Source organism: Podarcis cretensis (genome assembly GCF_951804945.1).
Source record: "Podarcis cretensis genome assembly, chromosome: 15".
NCBI lineage: Eukaryota > Metazoa > Chordata > Lepidosauria > Squamata > Lacertidae > Podarcis > Podarcis cretensis.
In genome coordinates, this window is record NC_137185.1 from 30118020 (window position 1) to 30137955 (window position 19936).

The following is a 19936-nucleotide window of genomic DNA, read 5'->3' on the forward strand; positions in this document are numbered from 1 at the left end:
TATGACTTGGGAGCAGAGGAGAGGGATGTGAGCAACTCTGATTGCTTTGCAGACATGTCCAGTGTCATGGCTGGGTATCCATGGCTTGGCGCAGGGTGGTGGTGGTGGTGGGGGATGCTTGCAATTCTGTTTCCACCCCACCTCTTCCTGCTGCATCCTATTTATGTGGAGCTTTTCTCGTATTAAAATCAGGCAGCTATTTAGTTCCCATTTGCACCACTTCTGTTCCCTCCCTTGTGCCTCCCCCTCATTGTGCTTTGTTTGTCTTAGAAATTAAACATGGGATCCTCATTAAGCTGTAGAGAAAGGGCTGGTTTGACATGTTCCAGGTTCTGCTAAATAGCAGCGGCATTGGAAGCTAACGGATGGGGGGCAGGGGAAGTTGCCCACCCCTGCATGACTGCTAAGCCTTGATGACCCATTGCCTGGGGTCCTCCAAACCCCAAGTTGGCTGCCAAGCAGCATACCTTTAAAATCTAGGGGGTGCTACCCCCATTATCTATCTCGGCTGGAGCTTTTGGCGCTCTTGAGAGCAAGCTGGGCACAACTTGGCTCCAGGCTTGGTGATGGAATTTAGTGACACGTAGCCATCTCTCCCCCCTCCGGTGTTAACTGCACCGGTGAGAGTGGGCAGAATTTCATATTTGTTTCGTAAGCACCCTCCATACCCTTCTCTTGTCATTATCTTCCCCCTGTTAGGCTGGCATTGGAGGGGCTGCCTGAGCCCCCCTGTCTCATTCCCAGCAGCGGAGGAGCTCTGTGAGAGAGGAAGAGCTGAGGCGTCTCTCACATTCTGTGGCTCAGATCCTCCCAACATGGCGGCCCACACGTTCTGCAATGTGCCAGGAGGTGTGATTTCTTCCCTTCTCCAAACAGCATGGACTAACCACCTGCCACTCTATACCAGAGAAGGAGGCAATTGGGAAGCCAGTTTTCCATATTAGGAAAAGCAGTTTGAAAGGCCTCTTCAATTTCAGTTCCTTGAGAAATCGGAAAGGAGCAAAATTATTTATTGTATCTGAATGGAAGTGGGGGGAAAATATGCTGGATTTCAGCTTTTTCTTCCATCTGTGTTTGTTGTTTGTATTTCCTCATCCTCAGTAAGCCTTCAGTTTGTGGCAAATCATTCAAAGAGGTTTCCCCTTAAAATGTAGCTAAATATTTTTCCTTTAAAAAAATGATTTGGTGGCCTTTGCCAATGTGCCGAATAGCATTGCTTGGCTGTAATGTCCCCACTAGCTCACTTTTAGCGTATCCTTGATGGAGGTGTGTGAGTGTGTGCATTTGAACCATGTGTGCATTATCTTGAAGTGCCCGGTAGACATGGCGGTTGTGTGAGATGAACAGAACTCTGGAGAGAGGCTTCTGAAAGCTCCTGCCTTCTCTAGACTTGCAGAATAATGGAGCTGGGTCAGAGATTCTCCCAGCAAGGGAAGTTGTGGTGGCAATTAGTAATTTGTGTATTCAAAATGGTGCAAACAGCTTATTGCCTATTGCCTAAAATGGAATGGAGCTGAGAGAAGCTGAAACAAAACTCACACTGGGTGCCAGAAATTGGTGCACTGCCCTCCTATGGCTGATCAGCCCAATTTCAAGCAGTGCATAGCCTCTCCTTGTATGTTTTATATTTTATTTTTTCAACTTGTATACCTTGCTTTATTAAAAAAAATCCCAGAGTCATTTGCATAACAAAGCTTCAAAACACAAAAACACCCACTCCACAGATGCACCACATTATCCTTGCAAATTTAATGTGGTGAGTTTTCATATATATATATATATATATGTGTGTGTGTGTGTGTGTGTGTGCGCTTAGTAAGGGGTGTGGGACATCTGTGGCAGGGAAGGGAGATCTCATTGGGGCCATTGGGGTGAGGCATGTATTGGATGCATGACTATGCAGATGGTGTTCTGGGTGTGGCAAAGGAGATGCTTGGGCTTCTGTATACTGTAATTACTTCAGTTGCACCACAGTCTCTTCCCTGCTGCCACTTGGTTTCCAGTGTTTAGCTGTTTCTGTCCCAGTCAAGACTTCAGGAAGGATGCCAGCTCCTCATTCCTACACAGGGAACTGTTAACCTGGATGCTCTTGATCAGGGGTCGGCAAAGTTTTTGTGGCTTGGGCTGGTTCATGGTCCTGCAGACGCGGTGGTGGGCCAGAGTGCGGGCGTGTGCACAAATGCGCAAATGCTATTTCCGGCACTCCTTCCGGTGCGGAGGAGGCGTGCTCAGCTTCCCATTGGCTGCAGCAGCTTCCTACAGCCAACGGGATGCCTGCCAGTGTCACGGAAGGCGGTCCCCGCTTTGCTGCACACTGGTTTAGCGTGGCACATGGGAGCTGACCGAGCGGGTGACAGGGGTCCAAGGGCCGGTTTTAAATGACCCCCATGGGCCACTTGTTGCCCATAGGTCTTAGGTTGCTGACCCCTGTTCTTGATGGATGTAGAGTCTGCAGCACAGAGCGCTTTGACGCATTCTGCCCTCTGGAGCAAGAGGCAAGGAAGTACTCTGTCATAAAGTGGGCCATGAGGCAATGCCCTCCAATATCTTAATCAAAGGGTTGAGGCAGTGGTCGGCTTGTGTTATTTTGGGTGAAATCCTTCCTTCCCTTCTCCTCATAGTTCAGATCCTGATAATGAGCCATTGGGAGTGATAGCTAAAAGGGGTAAGGGTTGATGGCTTCCAGAGGCAGGTTGATCCCTTAGAATTGGTTGTTTGCCTTGTCATCTCGGCACTGGTGTCCCTGACACACTCACTTATTCTGACAGCTGCTAAGGTTGTTGTTTTTTTAAATTAAGAAGCAAGTTATTTAAATTCTTCCTAAGCTCTACACTTACAGCAGATAGATTGCATCCAAGGAGAGAATGTCTCCTAACATAGTCCAAGGGTGGCTGGTGTAATAGCTGGTTGTGTTTGAAGCCATATAAGGGGGAGATAAGGTGGCCTTGGCCTTGCAGTATTCAGAAGTCCACTTTACCCCCCTTTTTTAAAAAAAGAGGGCATAAACAAGCTATGAGGAAGCAAAGGTTGCTGGCAGCTTCTTGCACCTCTTGTCAAAAAGCTGTTTGTGGCTCATTGTTACTTAGCTTCTAGGTGGGAATGGCAAGGCAGTTTTGGGGGTTCTCCGGCTTCTTCTTGCTCCCCTTTTTCCACTGAACATGTTGTCCAAGTCCATCTTGTGCATTAACTCCACCATTCAGTCCCTTCACCATTCAGTGTGCTTTCAGAGAATGATACTTGGGTGTGGGGGAGCAAGGCTCGATGGAGGAGGAATTGCTGCCTGGAAAAGACAGCTTAACCTAGAGATGCTCTGCACATTTTGCTATTGACTTGTTACCCCCTACCCATGAACAATACCTGTGCACAATAACAGCCTGTGATCAGTAGGGTGGGCAACAAGGATGGAGCAGCTTTCTAAGCTCATGGTGAGGTTGAAATTTCTGTACCTGTAAACCACTGCATCCTTTGAAGTTTGATGGAGTGGACATCTGCCCCACTTTTGCAGCCACCATTGCTGATTCCTACTCAACTCTTGGTGGCATCTGTATCTTTACCTCTTGTTTTTGAGGATAGCAGCTCCATTTGGCAGTGACCTGTCAGGAGCCTGTGACTTAGGTGAGGCCCCTATTGACTGCGGAATTCCCTGCTGAATTCATCTGATTGGTAAAATATAAAATCTCCACTAAAGGCTGCTAACTGGTGGACTGTAAAAAATAAAATAAAATAGCCCACTTCCCCTCACATCTCTTCAGCAGGTTAGAGCCATCATAAATGTTTTTTTAACCCTTGAAAAGAAGAGCAATGTTCTTGTCATGCAAGATCATTTTTCCCTGTGGTCTCACCTGCGGTCCAAAGGCTGGGCCAGTGTAGCATCTCAGTCTATGATATTTAGAGGGTGTGGTAACATGTGGAAGGGTGAGAAGATGACTGCTTGGAAGGGGGTCAGAAGCATCTCTGTGCTTTGCCCCCAAGACGTGTGCTGGATGCAGACGACTGCTTTGACAGAAAGGGACCTTCACCTTTCTTTCCCAGGTTCCTTCTAGCAGTGCAACACTTGAAGAAGTCCAGTGAGGAAGATGAGTAAATATTGTGGTAGAATGATGACAAAATGAATCTTTTTCCCCGGACAAAGCCGAAGTATTAATATTTCAATACCTCTAGGTTGCAATTTCCTACAATTTAAGAAGATTGCTCTGTGAGAACTCGAAATGTGTTTTCTTCAGTGCTGGGAACACAGACTGTGCATCTTCGCTTTGGTGCTGCTGTTCTGTTGCCATCCCATCCTCCCTTCTGTACCAGTGCCGAAGGTTGGGTCTAAATTAATGCCTTTGATATGTAGGTTACAGCCAAGGATTGTGACCAGATGCCAGAAGTGATTTCTGTTTTAAAAATATTGCAAGGCTATTTCTATGTTTTTAATCTCTCCTGGTGATTTGGAGGCAGTTTTATGAAACATGGAATTAGGATGGTGCTCACCGTTAAATGGTAAAGGAGATTAGATGGATTTAACTCTATGCGTCTGTCTCATAACTACTACCAATCCCATAACTTCCATTTTCTATTAAAAATCCATTCCGCCCCTTTTGACCTGCAAAAGCTTTACTAGTAATTTGAATTCCTCTCCTTATTTATGAGGATTTCCCCCCCTCTTTCTCTCCCCCCCCCCATATCTGTGCAACTAACCTTAACATGGTGAGTAGGGTGGGGGACTCACTGCAGAGAAAATGGTTATCTCCCAAGGGGTTGCTGCTCATGGGAGCACTGAATGCAGTGGCAAGAGAATGGGGGCCCTCCTACTGGACCTGAGTGGGCTTTGCTAGCAGCTACATGAACATGGCTGCCTCCTCTAAGGGCCCCATTTTGACCCTTAAAGCCATGCTTGCAGTGAGCCCAGATTTCTGTAAGCCAGGACCAGGGCTGTGTCTGTTCTTCCCAGTTCTGTGACCCGAATACATTATGCAAATATTTGCTTGGCTGGCATAATTCTGTTTCTGGCAGGAGGTACGCAGAGCTTGTGTATTTATTTATTTGTTATGAAGATTTATATCCTGCCTTTCTATAATATATCCATAGTGGCTTATTAGCAGGGCTGAAATACAAACACAATAGTAAAACAACAAGATGAAATGCTGTAACAAGTAACAAAGCTTCAGAGCTCTGATTGCTGAAAGTCCAGCTCTTCCCGCCTCCTCTGTTCAAGCTTATCTACTAGAAATGCCTCTCTACTCTCTTACCAAAAATCTGCAATTCTTAGGATGCTGAATTTTATGTCTTGCACCAAATCCCACTTTTGCACAACTGGGATTCTTTTTAACAAAACAGAAATGCTGGGCTAGGTGGATCGAGATTTTATCTATGAAGGTGCTTATTTTGGTCTTAGGAAAGAGGGCAAACATGGTTAGCCATTGAAAGGATAATGAGTATTCACTCTACCTCTGTAAAACTCACACATGTTGGCGGCCCAAGGAAATTCTTGTAGGGGGAAAAGCAAGAGAAAAGGGAAAAAGAAAGCAAACCAGGGATGGAGTTCCCTCACCTCAAGGTTGAAGCAGAGCTGGGGACACCCTGGAGTGGAGAGGGACTGCCAGACAGTGTTCGCACAATAATGGACTGGATGGTTGTTTTCTGGCACTCTTCTAGTTAAATTTGCTGTTATGTAGTTGTGATGACCCTGAGTTGATGGTGAGGAGAGACACAGGAACTCAGTGAGTGGCATGTCTTAGGTATGGTGGTGGCAGTAACTGGGAGCTGGCTTGTGCCTCGTCCCTATTGGCAAGGGCCTATGATGAGTGTGTGTCGTCTGCCTGGAGTTTCAGAGAAGGGGATCCTTGTGTTTGGGTTTTGTCCTGGGGAGGCTTGGGATGAATCTAGCAGAAGCATTGTTTGGTCCATAACAAAGTGCCTCCTGTGGGCTGGTAAATAGCGGGAAATGGTGTGGCGCATCTTGTCCCCCCAAAAATCTTCTCTTGCAGCAGAGTGCCTCCCCACCCCAGCAGTTTTGTCAGGCAGATGTTTGTATCCAGAGCTAGGAGCTTATTCTGAGAGAGGGGCGGGTGTGTGAAGAGCCTTTCCATCGCCTCCTGTGGCTCCATTCAGACAGTTTTTGCTGTCTTGCAGCTCTGTTAACTGCTTCCTTGTTTCTAAGAGATGCACATGAATGTGCCTGTACTGTGAAGTAATTAAAACATTCTAGATATTATTTTTCTAATGCCAGCCCAAGAAAACTGTGTGGTATTTGGACCCATGGTATTAGAAGAGGAGACGGCTTCTGAATATTCACCATCATGATGAAAACAAAAATATTTTTTCCCATCTTGCTTAGCGTTTACGGTCTCATCCCTGCTTTGTGTTGAGATGTGAATTGCTGTGCCCAATAAGGCTTTAATAGCCTTTCCTCAAATGAGCAGTTGGGATGGAGGCATCCTCCCTGGAGGGGCTGGTGGTGGTAAAGTGCTCTGCTAAGAATATTAATAGATGAGCCATTTTTTGCCATTCGCTACCATTTGTCTCCCTCCTGCACCCCCCCCCAAGCAAAAAAAAAAATACTGGGGAAAAATTGAGGTTGTGGAAGGTCCCTTGTGACTTTGTCCAAAGCGGTAGTGCTTTTTTTTGCTTCTTTGCATGGTTGTAGGCACAGCTGGGAAGGTGGCTGGGCTCTGAGCCCGAGGAGGAGCTGCTAATTCCCTGGCACAGATTGCTCCGTCCTCGATCTTTGTCCTTCCACCTACTTAAAAGTAGCACAGCTAAAAAAAGGAGTCAAATCTGAATGGCTTTGGGGGCCTCCAGCTGATTCTCAGGAAATATCTGGCCCCATCCAAGCACATTGCAGCCTCCAGTATGTATATAGGTGTTGGTGTGGGTGGGTGTGCTTGTGCCCCTTGCAGAGAAGACAAAAGTGCTTCTTTTCCCCAAGTAGGGTGCTCTTGCCCATATCTGAGATTTAAGCACACTGCCCCCTACCCTGTGAATGGTACAGTAAATGGTAGAAGTGACACGAGTGCAACTGACTAAGTCTTCCTTGTTGGGGTGATGGTGGTTTCAAGAGGCTTCCTGCTGGACACTGGAGGGCAGCACAGAGGCCTGGCAGATCTTGAAAAAGACACTGGAGGGAGATGTGGGTGTAATTGGCTGAACTGGCTTAACCCAGATCCTTATTCCTGTGCATGATTGACAAGAGTGGGGTGGGGAGGTCCTTGTCCCTCAGCTCCTTCCATTATCTCTTCCCAAGCTACCCTCCACCTGAGCAGCTGTAGGTGTTTCCCTCCTTTGATAGCTATTGTACCCTTGAGCAGTGATTCTTCTGAAAATCTTCATCAGTCTTCTCTCTCCCCTCCCCCTGGTATATGTGCTAAGTTACACATGTTCTCAACAATATGACAAACTGGATAAATGGGAAGCTCAATTCTACCACTCATTGACATGTGAGATTCATTTCATTGTTTGCTGAAATGTTTAGGGTTTTTTTTTTAATGGGTTTATTCATTCTGTAAGAGGGCTGATGGAAAACATATAAGCTCACAGGGATCTGGAGTATGCACCTCATGAAGTCCTGGCTGCCCATTCAGCTCTTGATTTTTGAATATTTGGCAGATACTTCCTCTGAAGGCATTTCAGAAGCTGCTGTCTTTGAGGTTTGAGGGATACCTGCTGAAGCTTCTGATTCTGTGGTTCTGTGGTTCTTGTCTGTGGGGCTGTAAATCCTGCCCCCAGAGGGCAGACCTGGCACAGCCAAACAGCCTCATTCTGATGTGGCCTTGAGGGTCTGTTAGGTGCCTGTAAGCCAGGACCTTGTGAATTTGCACTGGGCTATGAAATGGAAGTTTAGCAGGCCTCTGCTGGCCTTGCCTCTGGAGAAGGTTACTCAGCAAGTATTCCTAGGAAAAAGCCACTGGCTCATTTCCTTGGTGCTGTGGGTGAGCTAAGGTAGTGGGAGTATCCAGTGGCAATGACTGGGCTGACTTTTGGGGTTTGCATGAGGGCGCTCCTGGCACCACTCCTCATAATGCTTGCTCTCCCATTTTCTTCTCTTCTCCTCTGCAGCGCATACAGAAGATGTTGGAACCAGCCTCTACTTTGTGAACGACTCCATTCAGCAGGTGACCTTCTCCAGCACTGTGGGGGTGGTAATCCCCTGTCCAGCAGCAGGGTCCCCCAGTGCCACCCTTCGCTGGTACCTCGCCACTGGGGATGACATCTATGATGTCCCACACATCCGTCACGTACATGCCAATGGGACGCTGCAGCTCTACCCTTTCTCGCCATCTGCCTTCAATAGCTTTATCCACGACAACGACTATTTCTGTACTGCAGAGAATTCTGCGGGGAAAATCAGGAGCCCAAATATCCGGGTTAAAGCAGGTATTGGCTGACTAGCTGCTTTGGGTCTTGTCTTCAGTATGGCTGGCTTCACTTGTAGTGGAGGGAGGATGGTGGCAGTCTTTGGGCCTGTGCCCAGTTACTTTTTTAGCTGAGCATAGACAGCTGTGGCTGTGTTTGGTCCCAGACAATCAGGAATATTTTCTAGGAGAGGTAAATGAGTGTCTGCTGGATGAGTGTCTGAATGCTGACTTTTGAATTGCAGAGAACTCTTTGTATGCTGGCTTCTCTAGACACTTTGAATGAAACCTTTTGGTGAGGTCTGAGCTGGGCCAAACTTCTGTCACCTGTATAGGAAATGTTCCTTTGCAGCCATCCTACTTGCTTTGTGAGCTGCAGCCTAAACAAGCTGATGGCTAATTAAGCAGAGGAAAATGATGAGCAAAGTAGCAGAGCTCTTCTGGTCAATGATTGACAGAGACTGGGTGGGCTGAGAACCCCCAGTGGTTCCATTAGGTAACCTATTAAGCACTGGACTAGCAAAGTGCATACTACCCCAGGGACCAAAGGAGCTTTCTTCCTTCATTGCCTTGCAGCAGTGTAGACTGACATTAAATATCCAGAAGTGAATTATTTACCCGAATTACAGCATTGGTTATAATATTGGGGAGGTGCAGGGCGAGAAGAATGTAAGGACAGAACTTAAGGGCACGGGTTGCACTTGGCCAGAGGAGCATTCAGAATTCTCTTTATGCATTGGTTACCTCCCTGCTTGTGGCTCACACCTGTGAGTGCTGAAGGAGCAATGTGGGAGGGAGGATACAAGCTGGACCTTTTTATGGCAGATGCTTACTTCTTCCCTAAACCAGTAAGGACTCTTTTCTGGTTGACATTTTACCTTTGTGACTCTGAAGAAATGGGACTGGTAGTTTTTCCTTCCAAATCCACAGCTGGAAATAGACCCTCCCAGGTGTGGAGGTGGGTGGGCAGGCTGTGGTTTCTGCTATGGGTACTTTCCCCCCAGAGTGCCTCAGTTGGCTGTTCCTGGGCCTGGGCAACACCACCTCTTTCTCCTGCAGTTGTCTGTGGTGCCCTTGGTTTAAACTGCATGTTTAGGACGACAAGCGTTGATCAGCAGTTTCTTTTTGGTAGCTTCAGCATTGTAATGTATGACTTTCTAGAAGACTGATTTGGATTCTGAATATCTTAAGGGGCCTTGTTGGGGAAATCCACCCGTTTCTGAATGCCAAATATCAATTTGCATTCCAACACATATTTCCCAATGGGAGGGGAAGGGTTGAATCCTTGAACCCTTAACTCCTCTAACATTTGTTACCAGTTATATCTTCTGGCTAACTTGAGGGTCAAATATCCCTCTTTCCCTGTGGCATATTATACAATTACGTGAGGTATGAGGAGAAAAGATTTTCTCTCTTTCTCATATAATACTGGAACCTGAGGGGATCCATTGAAGCTGAACAGAGGACAGGCACAAGAGGAACCACTTCTTCACACAATGCATCGTTAAAACTATGGTTTTTGCTGCCACAAGATGTAGAGATGGCCACCAACTTTGGAACACATAAGTCTTCAAAAGGAGATTAGATGTATTTGTACAGCATAAATCTCTCAAGTAACGGTATCTATATTCTACCTGCAGTATTGGAAGCAGTGTGCCTCTGAATGCCAGTTTCTGGGGCACAGCATCAGCAGGAGGCTGTAACGTTTATGGCCTCCTTGTAGCCTTTATTTCACCGGGGTCAAAGACCCAGTTTGCCACACCCCGCCATGCACATTTGTGTAAACACATACACACAGGCTGGGAACGTCAGTGGTGCCCCTCTGGAGGCTTCACCTGGGGCAAAAACCCCATCTAGCCCCCTCCTCCCAGGTACAGCTCTGCTTTGGAGCATTTTCTGGCTGGATGCTGGACTAGATAGGCCCCCTTTGGTCTGATCCAGCTTCTGCCGGACACTTCTTATGTTTTTCATACATTGTATGTAGGCTGCCTTTGAAGGTTGTCTGGAAACTTCAGAATACAGCTGCAAGATTGCCCATGAGCTGTAGTAGGAACAGGTCCCACACTGGTACTTCACTGGCTCTCAGCCTGTTTCTGGACCCTATTCAGAGTGTTGTTTTCCACCTTTTAAACCTCTTGATAACTTGGGACCAGGATCCCTGAAGGATCAACTGTTTCCCCATGTACCATTCTGCACACCAAGGACTTTGCAGGAGGTCTTTTTCTGGTCCTCCTGCTGAGTGAGGTGCAGCAGGTGGTTCCCGAGGAAAGGAGACAGCAGCACAGAGAGTCTTGCCTTCACCTTACTTTGTTATTGTTTTGGCTCCTGGTCTTATTTCCCCAGGCCTTTTAATCTCTTCTAGATTCAAATTGTTTTTTTTATCCCCCCCCCCGTTGTCTTATGCTGATTTAATATGTTTTGTGGCTGATAGTTATTATTTTATGTGTTTTGAATTTTTACTCCTGTTGCAACTTGGCTGTAGGGCATTATATACTTAAAATAAATTTTAACTGCTGGTGTTCATTCTTCGACCAGCTTTCAGCATATGACAGGATAATTTATTTTCTGCACTGTGATACTTTGTGCCTTTATTTTACTGAGGCTCTTGTTTGTTTTACTGGGTTTATTGTGTGTTAGGCTAGGTGGAGGTTTGTTGGCTCTGGAAAAACAGCTGGTAATACAGCCTGCCCCAATGCACAATGCAGGCCAAAGTCTCTGAGCGCTTCTTGGAGGAGTGCTCCCAATTGAAAGCCACGTACAAACCTGGTGTCATGTGCACTGTAGGATGGATGACTGTGCAGGGTTGTGAACAAAGGGGATGAAATTCTTCTTGAAGTGCAGCAATGGCTTCTGGTTGCCACTCTGTCCCAATCACCACCTCCCTGTCTCTTTCTCCCCAGTTTTCAGGGAACCTTACACAGTCCGGGTGGAGGATCAAAGGTCAATGCGTGGAAACGTGGCTGTTTTCAAGTGCCTCATCCCTTCTTCGGTGCAAGAATACGTCAGTGTTGTGTCCTGGGAGAAAGACACGGTTTCTATCATCCCAGGTAAGACAGGAGGCATTGCTGCCCCTCACCCCGTGGTCCTGCTGCTTCCTTTCTTCTATCACATGATATCTGTTGTCATTCTCTCTCTAGTGAACCCTGGCCAAGGGGCACAATGGATGCTGGCTGAGGATTGTCAGCCCTTTTGCCAAGTCCCAATGCCAATGGGGCCACAAGAGTGATCCCCCCCATGTTTTTTAGGAACAGGGCCCCAGGGTGGATTCCCTCCTTCCCAGAGCTGGGCTGTTTCTGCATTTAGTCAGCTCTGTAAGGCCCCTTAGATCTTGGATCTGGGGGCTATGGTGGTGGACTAGCTGGTGCCACGCTCATGCCGAGAGATGAGGGGAATGTGAGGAGGTGATAGTCTTGCTCAGACCACCTAGAAGAGACTGGTTGCTTATCCAGGCCAGCATCCTGTTCTCAGAGAAGACAACCAGATGCCTCTGGGAGGAGGCCTGCAGGCAGGACCCAAATGCAGCAGCTTGAGCTCCTCTCCCTGCCTGAGCTTCCCAGCAACTGGTCTTATTATACTGAGACATGCATTGGCTGATGCCTTCCTCCCTTGAGCCAAACAGGAGCCACACAGAACCAAAGATTGTGTTTAGCCTGGAAGTGCCTTAGAATGAAATCCATCAAATGGTTGGGGATGTTACTTTGAATTGTTCTCGGAAGTAAACACTCAAATCAAAGAATCTGACTTGTGTCTTGCAAGACTTTAATTGGTCTTTAAAGGCTATCTGGAGAGAACATTTGACCAGCCTGCCTCAAAGCCCTACTTCTGCAGAGACTGCCGGGGTTTGGGCAGACCCAGAAGAAGGAGGGGGGGGTGCACCAAGGATTGCGAAGGGAGATCCTCCTCCCCTTCTTTGACCTTTTCAGTGCACACTCTGTATTATTAGAAGGAAAAGAAAACTGATTTTATAAATTGCTCATTGATTTGAGAGCAGTGCTTGCCTGAGGCAGCGTCTGCTTTGGTCTGTTGGATAATTCTCCTGCGCAGCTTCTGTGTTGGCTCCCGAAAGCTGGGATGAGCTTTCTGGGGAGCACACACCATGTGGTGATATGCTGTTATTTTGGTTGTATTTCTGGAGTTGAGGTTCCATATTAGAAGACTAACCCAATCAGAGAACAGGCATGGAAACAGTGCCCTGATTTCCAGCGTGCAGAACGTGTAATGACTACAAAAACTAACTGGGAGAGAGAGAAACTATTGATCTGTTCTGATGGAAGAACCACCTAGCCATGGTTCAAAGCCTTAGAAATGCAGTGAGATTCACCAGCAAGTTCTCATCTTATACCTTGTGTTGCATCTTCCCTTTGAGAAGGCTGCCATTTGAGTAGAGGGACTTAAGGACAGTGGGTAGGAGAGGGCAGCTGAAATGCTCTTCTCTGTTGCTGTGTTTCATGACTGCTTTGTGTCCATTTGTTCTCTTATTATATAAGGACTGTTCTTTCTGGATGATGTAGCTACAGACATTGAGGTGCTATCTGATGCTGCCTCTAGTGTGAAACCATCTTGTGAAGCTGCTTTCTCAACTCCCCTGCTAGATCTTCCTAAGCTGAAGTGGTTAAGGCTGCTGTTGTGAGCCTTGAGTACTGGTGACTCAGAGGAGCCTGAAGGACCTGGGGGAATGGGCTGCTGCACCCTAGTAGACCTGAGACTATGATAGGGCCATACAGGCTATCCAGAGAGCCCTGCCTTTGTAAGCCAGTAGTGTTTGGCCAACCCTGCAAAGACTTGGCAAGGGCTTTGCCCCAAGGCCTGTTCATTGCTGCTGGATGTTTGTCCTTGCAAGGGTCAAGAAATGCCTCTGGTCTCAAAGCTGCCTTGCAGAAGCCTACAGTGGAAGCTGAGAGTATTGGATGTGATGCCCGAGACCTCAACACTTTTTTGTTGTTGGAGACCTAAACTGTGGGTGTTTCCATGGGCAGGCAGTGTACTCAGGTTTTTCCTGTTCTTGGGGAGTGAACAGACCTTGCAGAGAGAGAAGCCTGCTTTCTTTCCTCTGCTCAGTAAACTTGAGCAGTTGCTAGCAATCTCCTTATCCCTGGGTGGGCTGTGCTTCTCACAGTTGTTGGGGTCCTCAATGTTCCAAGCAGCAGTGGGATTGCAAGAGGGGCTTGTGGTAGAAGGGGTGACATCATACTGTAGTGTCTGCTATTGGGTTGCTCTGAAACCTCTGTGGAAGCAGAAACATACAGTGGCTGCTCCCCTATGTATGTTTGCATTTTTCTGCATGAGAAACACCTAATTCAGGTTTATTTGAATGCTGTCTTTCCAATCCCTTACTCCTTCTTAAGACTTTTACAAGATGCAGGAGTAGTGGACTTCACCACCCCCACCCCCACCACCCCCCCCACTCATTCCCATCCGTGTGTTTACCATCTAACTCGATGTAGAATTATGTAGAATTTGAAAGTTTGCACACAATTTTGTGATATTTTGTTTGGCCAAATAAAGGTATTGCCCTAATGTGTCTATTTGAAGATAAAACCACTCATATCCAGTAAGACCTGTAAACAGTTGGAGCAGTTAGTATGAAGTTTCCAGAACATGGAGTGTGAATGTACTCATTGCATGATAATATGCATTCATTGCTAGGTGCAGACACATTTTGGGGAAGCTGTACCCAAGACATTGTCTCCATGCCATCCTTGTTCCACACTATTAGCTGTCTTAAGCGTATTCTGCAGGATTGGTTTTAATCCATTTTGTGTTGAGAGCATTTGATGCACACTACTATGTAAACTCGGCCACACAAAACAAATAGTAATTCCTGTTTCTAGCAACTTTATTACGTGAATTTATGCACAATTGCAAAGCCCTATGTATAAGATGGCTCTGTGAAAAAAAGAGCCTCGTGCATTCCTACATGTGTACATAGGCATGATCTAGTTTGGTTGTTTGGGATTCGTTTCTGTTCTTGTGGCCAAAAGAAGTAGACTCGGTTGTTGCAGGAGGTTCAAATAAGTGTGCATTTGGTTCTTGCCTAATTACTTGTAGCTGGAGAAGACTGACTATGTGAGTCCAGGAGGTGATTGATGCCTCCTTGTAAATAGCAGTCACTTCAGCCTTGAAGGAGGAAGTTGTTTGGTCTCTCCTTAAAAACCCCTCTCTGGACCCGGAAGACTGCAAATATCCACTTTTGGGCAAAGTGCTTGAGTGGTAGTAGAAGGCTTTGTTGTATGCTGCTTGGATCACTTTTCGCTCCTAGAGGTTTACCAAACTTCTAAATGTATACAATGGATTACCTACACATCCATTTCAGTTTCATTTCAGAATTGACGTCAGTGCCAAAATCCTGATAGATGATCTTTGTAAGGAGAGAAATAGGGAAAGTGTGACCTTGTGAATTCTCCATGATGTCTCAGCACCTTTTGATACCATGTGGAAGGCATGGTGCTCCTACCTGCACTGTAGGTTCTATAAATTAGTGGTGGAGGATTCCTGCTTGAAACCATGACCCTTGTATCATGAGGGTTCTGCAGGGATCCACCTTATCCTGCACACCCCGCAACATCTGTGTGAAACCTCTGTGCTTCAAGTATTTGGAATGCAGTGCTTTCAGTATGTTGATGGCCCTCAACTCTGTTCCTTCTTGTTTGGTGAAGGCTATGAATATACCAAACCAGTGCCTAGGTGCAGTAGTGAGCTGGATGAGGAGTAAGAAACTGAAGCCGGGATCTTTTGATAAAGGGCAGTATATAAATCAATTAAATAATCATCATAAGCTGGATGCTGATATGATAGAGGCACTGTAAATAGTTGGTTCTCAGGCTGGGGAGATCCATGGTTGCCTTCTTTTGAACAGAGTTACATTGGCCATGAAAAAAACAAGTGCACAGTTTGGGGATACTCATAGAATCAATGTTGTCACTAGAGACCTAAGTGGCCTTGGTGACACAGAGTGCTTTGGCCAGCTTTGGTTGGTCCACTAACTGTGAACACATCTCATCCATGCTCTGGAAACCTTCTGGAAGGATCACTGCAATTTATTATATGGGGCTGCCATTGAAGATGACACAGAAGCTTCAACTGTTGCAGAATGTGGCTGAATGCAGAAGGTGGTACTACCTGACTTATATACATTACATTAATTTGAAAGAAGTTCCCTGGCTTCCTTTTAGCTTCCGAGCCTAATTCAAGGTGGTGTGCTTACAATTAAGGTCCTAAATGACTTTGGATGCAAAGCCGCAAAACAGTGGTTCTTCCCCTATCAGTCTGTCTGTGTCTTGGGAACTTCCGCCAAAGCTCTCTTTTAGGGACCTCCTTGCTCTGAGACCTGGAACTCAGCAACAAAAGAAAAGGCCTGTGAGGGAGTCCAAAGAGGTTTTGAAAATATGCTATGATATATGCTATATTGGTGATTATTTTTGAATTTGTATTTAAAAAATCTTAATAAACATTTATTAAAAAAAGAAAGAAAAGGCCTTTCTTGCAGTGGGTTCCCAGCTGCAGAACATCCTCTCTAGAGAGGCTCACCTGGCACCAACATTGCTATCTTTTCAGTGCCAGTCAAAAATGTTTATTTCTCCCTGGGCATTTTAATCGGCTGTGAATTAATTTTATGGATTGTATTTATTGCTTTACGGTTGTACTGTTATGTTTATTGATTGCACATTGCCCTTGTACATTCAATCAAAAAGAATGAAGGGCAGTATAAATACGCTGAAAACAAAAAAATGCTTGGCTCTGTTCCCAGGAACTTGTGTGATGAAACAGTGTCTAGGGCAACCTGGGACTGACAATGAGGGCCTCCAGAGGTTGTTGGACTCCAACTCCCTGGCCAACAGGGCCAATGGTCAGAGGTGGTGGGAGTTGTAGTCCAGCAATATCTGGAGGATCCCCACAACCTACTATAGAGACTCCTGGTGGCCCAGGCTGTCCCTGGCCACTATGAAGGCTGGTTCTTGCCTCTGGGTTTCTTGGTTGCACCTGTTCAAGTTTCCTTGGGTCACCTTTGGGCCTCTGTAAGGTTTCTGTAAGGAACCTATCACAGCATGAATAGAAACTAGAACAAACCTGCCAAATAGTGAATCATGCACCAGGTGTGATGTTCAGGTGTGGGTGGGAAGCAGGCTGTTTGTCAGAAGAGGAGCCCTTTGTCTTTCAAGGCAGTACATGGTCTGTTTTAATGAAGTTCATTGGCCAAGTTCAGCTTTCCATTCCAAGTTCAGCTTTGGAATATGATTTGCTGTGAGACAATGTGTTTCCCCAGTTGCCTCTGCAGGGAGTGTGGGTGGCTGTTCTTCTTTAGCTCCCCAGAAGTATGTATATTGTGCAGAACCCACTGAGGACCTGTCTTTAATAGCCCATCATTGCACAGTGGCAGCTGCCTGCTTTACATTGGTTCCAGGCTGCTGCAGCTGCAACGGTCTCTCCCCCACCCCAGCATTTGTTAAATTGCTGGCTGCATTATTTGGTTAACTTGGTAACATTGAAATTTACCCTGAAATCAAATATAAATTCTCTTATAGAAGGTTATCCTATACATAAATCACCATTAGCCTGCCTCGTTTTTGTTTAATGCCTGCCTAACTGTTCTGCTGTCTAAAAATGTGTGTTTAGTCAAGTCAAGGGTTGCAGAGAAATTATAGGTTTTTCAAAAAGCCATTTGCTTTGTAGGTCCTCACATCAAAATCAATCTTGCCATTAGTTCTCCCTCCCCCTACAAATATAAGGTCCCACTCCCTCGATTCTGGCATTTAATGAAGGGTCATGTTAATTCTAAATTAAGCCAGTGGCACTTACAGAATGGTGGGCCTTTGGTGAGGCTGTCCTGCGCTTTAAGGTTATGGTTTTGAACTTTGTGGCTGGCTATGGATCTTGATCTGTTGTGGTTTAAAAATCTGTTATTTATATTGGGGTCAGCTCTCCACCTTGAGTGGGATGTATTCAACTGAATTTTTTTATCTTCCTGTTTCAGAAGCCCCAAGGGAATGAGGTTCCGTTTCTGTGAAATACGCCATCTTCAGCTTGCAAAAAAGGGGGATCTTTTGAGCTGAGGCTCTGTCCCTTTGCCAGGCAGTGCTTTGGCTAAGTGTGGTTGAGTCAGGAGGTTCCTGATCCCCAGTTTTGAAAGGGAAGGCTGTGGATCTTTTATTGTAGGAGGTTGTGGGCCTCAATATGCCCAGATGTGAGTGGACAGCTTGAAAAATACACTCTTTGTTCCAACCCCCTGTGAGAATGTCAGAATTGGGCTTGCTTTGGTACTGAAGGTCAGGAGCGTGAAGTTTAGTCGCATGCTGGATTGTGCCCTCTGCCACCATTGATCACCAATTTGAGGACATCACAGGGCAAGCCTGCACATTGTTTCCCTCCATCGCTGCCATGAGAATGGTTAGGTAGAAAGCTTAGAATAATGAAATAAGTAAATGGTCCGTCACTGACTTGTTATGAACAGAGAGCAGGTTGTTTGGGCCTGGAACAACAATGCACTTTGGAGTCAGATATGGATAAAAGGTCAATTGTGTGAATCTGAAAACTTCTTCATGTGAGGAAAGCAGAATAAAAGCCTCAGTGAAAGTGAGGAGCTTTTATTGGAAATTGGTTGAGGTGGGCTTTTCAGAATCCTTGCTCAGACACCGAGCATGCTTGGAGCCTTTGACCTGTCAGAGCTTTTTTCTCCTTCTTGTACCCCATTGTGGAGTTCCCCCCTCCCTCCCTCCGCTCTTTTAATTATAAACCTCACTATAATAAATAGTATAGGAGTGCCTGTCTGCTCTCCTCCTATGAGGTGAAAGATTGATCCAGTTAATTTGGCTCATCTTCATGTGTTTGGTGGAGGGGTAAGGTTAACCCATAATTTCACAAAGAAAAATTATTTTTCTGCATGAGCACTTCTTGCACTCTCTTTTCTGTCTCTGCCATGTGCTAACATTTAGTCTTTAATAATCTGGAAGCAAATGAAATTGTATATTTTAAAAAATCATTTTATTTTCTCTGCAAATATAATGAGTGCCTGGAGACTCAGCGTGAGGCTACCCAAAATTAAAGCTACCAGGAATATTTATGGTTGTTGCGCTCCCATTCATATTCAGCTGCCTGCGCTGAGCCTTTGCATCGCGGCTTGGCTGCCAGCCCCAGCCAGGTGGTGTCAACAGGCCCCCAAACAATGCCTACGCACAGCCTAGCGGGCAGAGCTGAAAGCTGATCCAAGGCACGGCCTCGCCTGGGCACAGATAATTCCGCTTTGTCCTTCCTCAATGAGCATTCTCTTTAGAGGGCAGTGATCTCCTGCTACCACAAAAGGCTGGGGTGCTGACACCACAATGGGGGCTGAAAGATGATTCTTGTTTGCATGTCTTCAGGGAGGGGGCAGGCATCAATCTGTGGCAGAATATTTCCAGCTGCTGGCTTTATAACTCTTTGCCTGCCTGCCTGCCTGCCTGCTGAACAGGACTAGTTGGGCTTAATGAAATCATTTTCCGTGGCGAGCTGCTGCCTGAGGTTTGTAATGTCAGGATGATGAGCAGCAAATTTGCATGCCTTCCCAGGTTGCTCCCAAGAGTGCCTGTGATTTTTTTTGCATTTGCAAGAGAGGAGAGCAAGTGAGAACGGGCAGCAGCCTTTTCATGCAGGAGAAGGCCATCAAGGGCTTCTAGCCATGATAATTCTGTTTTACCTCCACTGCCATGGCAGGGAATTGCAAGTATGGAGAATGCCATTTGTGTACTCAGGTCCCCATAGGAATCTCATTGTCCACTCTGAAAACAGGATACTGGACTACATAGGCCTTTAGTCTGATCCAGCTGCATAGCTTGTCTTAAATTCTTCTGTTCAGTGTGATGCAGGCGTGGAGGTGGGGCGGGGTGAAGGAGAAGGAAACACCAACGAAGGTGTTTCCTCCTCTAGCTGTTGGGGATCCTGAGGTTTCAACTGCAGATTTTTACTGTCCAGAGAGCTTTGGTTATGGGGTGGACAGAAATGCCATAAATATGTAAATTAACATTCTTAGGCAGTTTACAAAGGCTGTGTTGAAGGCAACTGCAGCTTCCTCTTGGGAGCTGCCAGCTGAAAGCAGGTGCATTGGGAAATGTAAACAGCTGAGAAAGTGAAAAGGACTTCCAGCCTCACTTGCCAGCAGCAGGTAAACTGCCCACCCATCTCTGGGTGTCTTGCACAAGCAAGGAACCTATATTCATTGCTCGCTGGGTGGGGGAAAGTTTGCACATAAAGGCTTCCTTCTAGAATGTTCTCTTTGGTGACATTGGTACTAGTGGTGTGCTGTCCTAGTGAGCATTTGCTACAGGTTTGCCTGGCTTTTCTCCTCTGCCTCTTCACAAAATAACTGTTGTGCTCAGGTGTAAAAGGGAGAGACCTCTGCAGGAAGCAATACCTGTGACTCTTTCCCAAAAAACTTACAACATAACCGTATTGCTTTTGTGAAGACATCAGATAAACTCCCTCCTGTGACTCAAGTATCACTATCAAGATCAACTCCATCACATTATCCCTGACCATTGGTCATTTACATCTGAAGAGCCACAGGTTTCCCAGGCCTGGTCTAGGCCAAAGCTTATTGGCTTGGAGAAGAGGAAAGATCCTACCCAATA

The 19936-nt window shown here is 46.2% G+C and overlaps 1 protein-coding gene across 2 annotated transcripts in view; it reads left to right on the top strand.

Moving 5' to 3' along the window:
* Positions 1-19936, top strand: part of DSCAML1 (DS cell adhesion molecule like 1) — a 165313-nt gene that overhangs the window by 2538 nt on the left and 142839 nt on the right. For both annotated transcript variants that reach the window (XM_079954906.1, XM_079954905.1), the window contains exons 2-3: positions 8041-8358; positions 11237-11383. In XM_079954906.1, coding sequence (XP_079811032.1) covers positions 8041-8358; positions 11237-11383 — 465 coding nt within the window. The remainder of the gene's footprint in view (positions 1-8040; positions 8359-11236; positions 11384-19936) is intronic.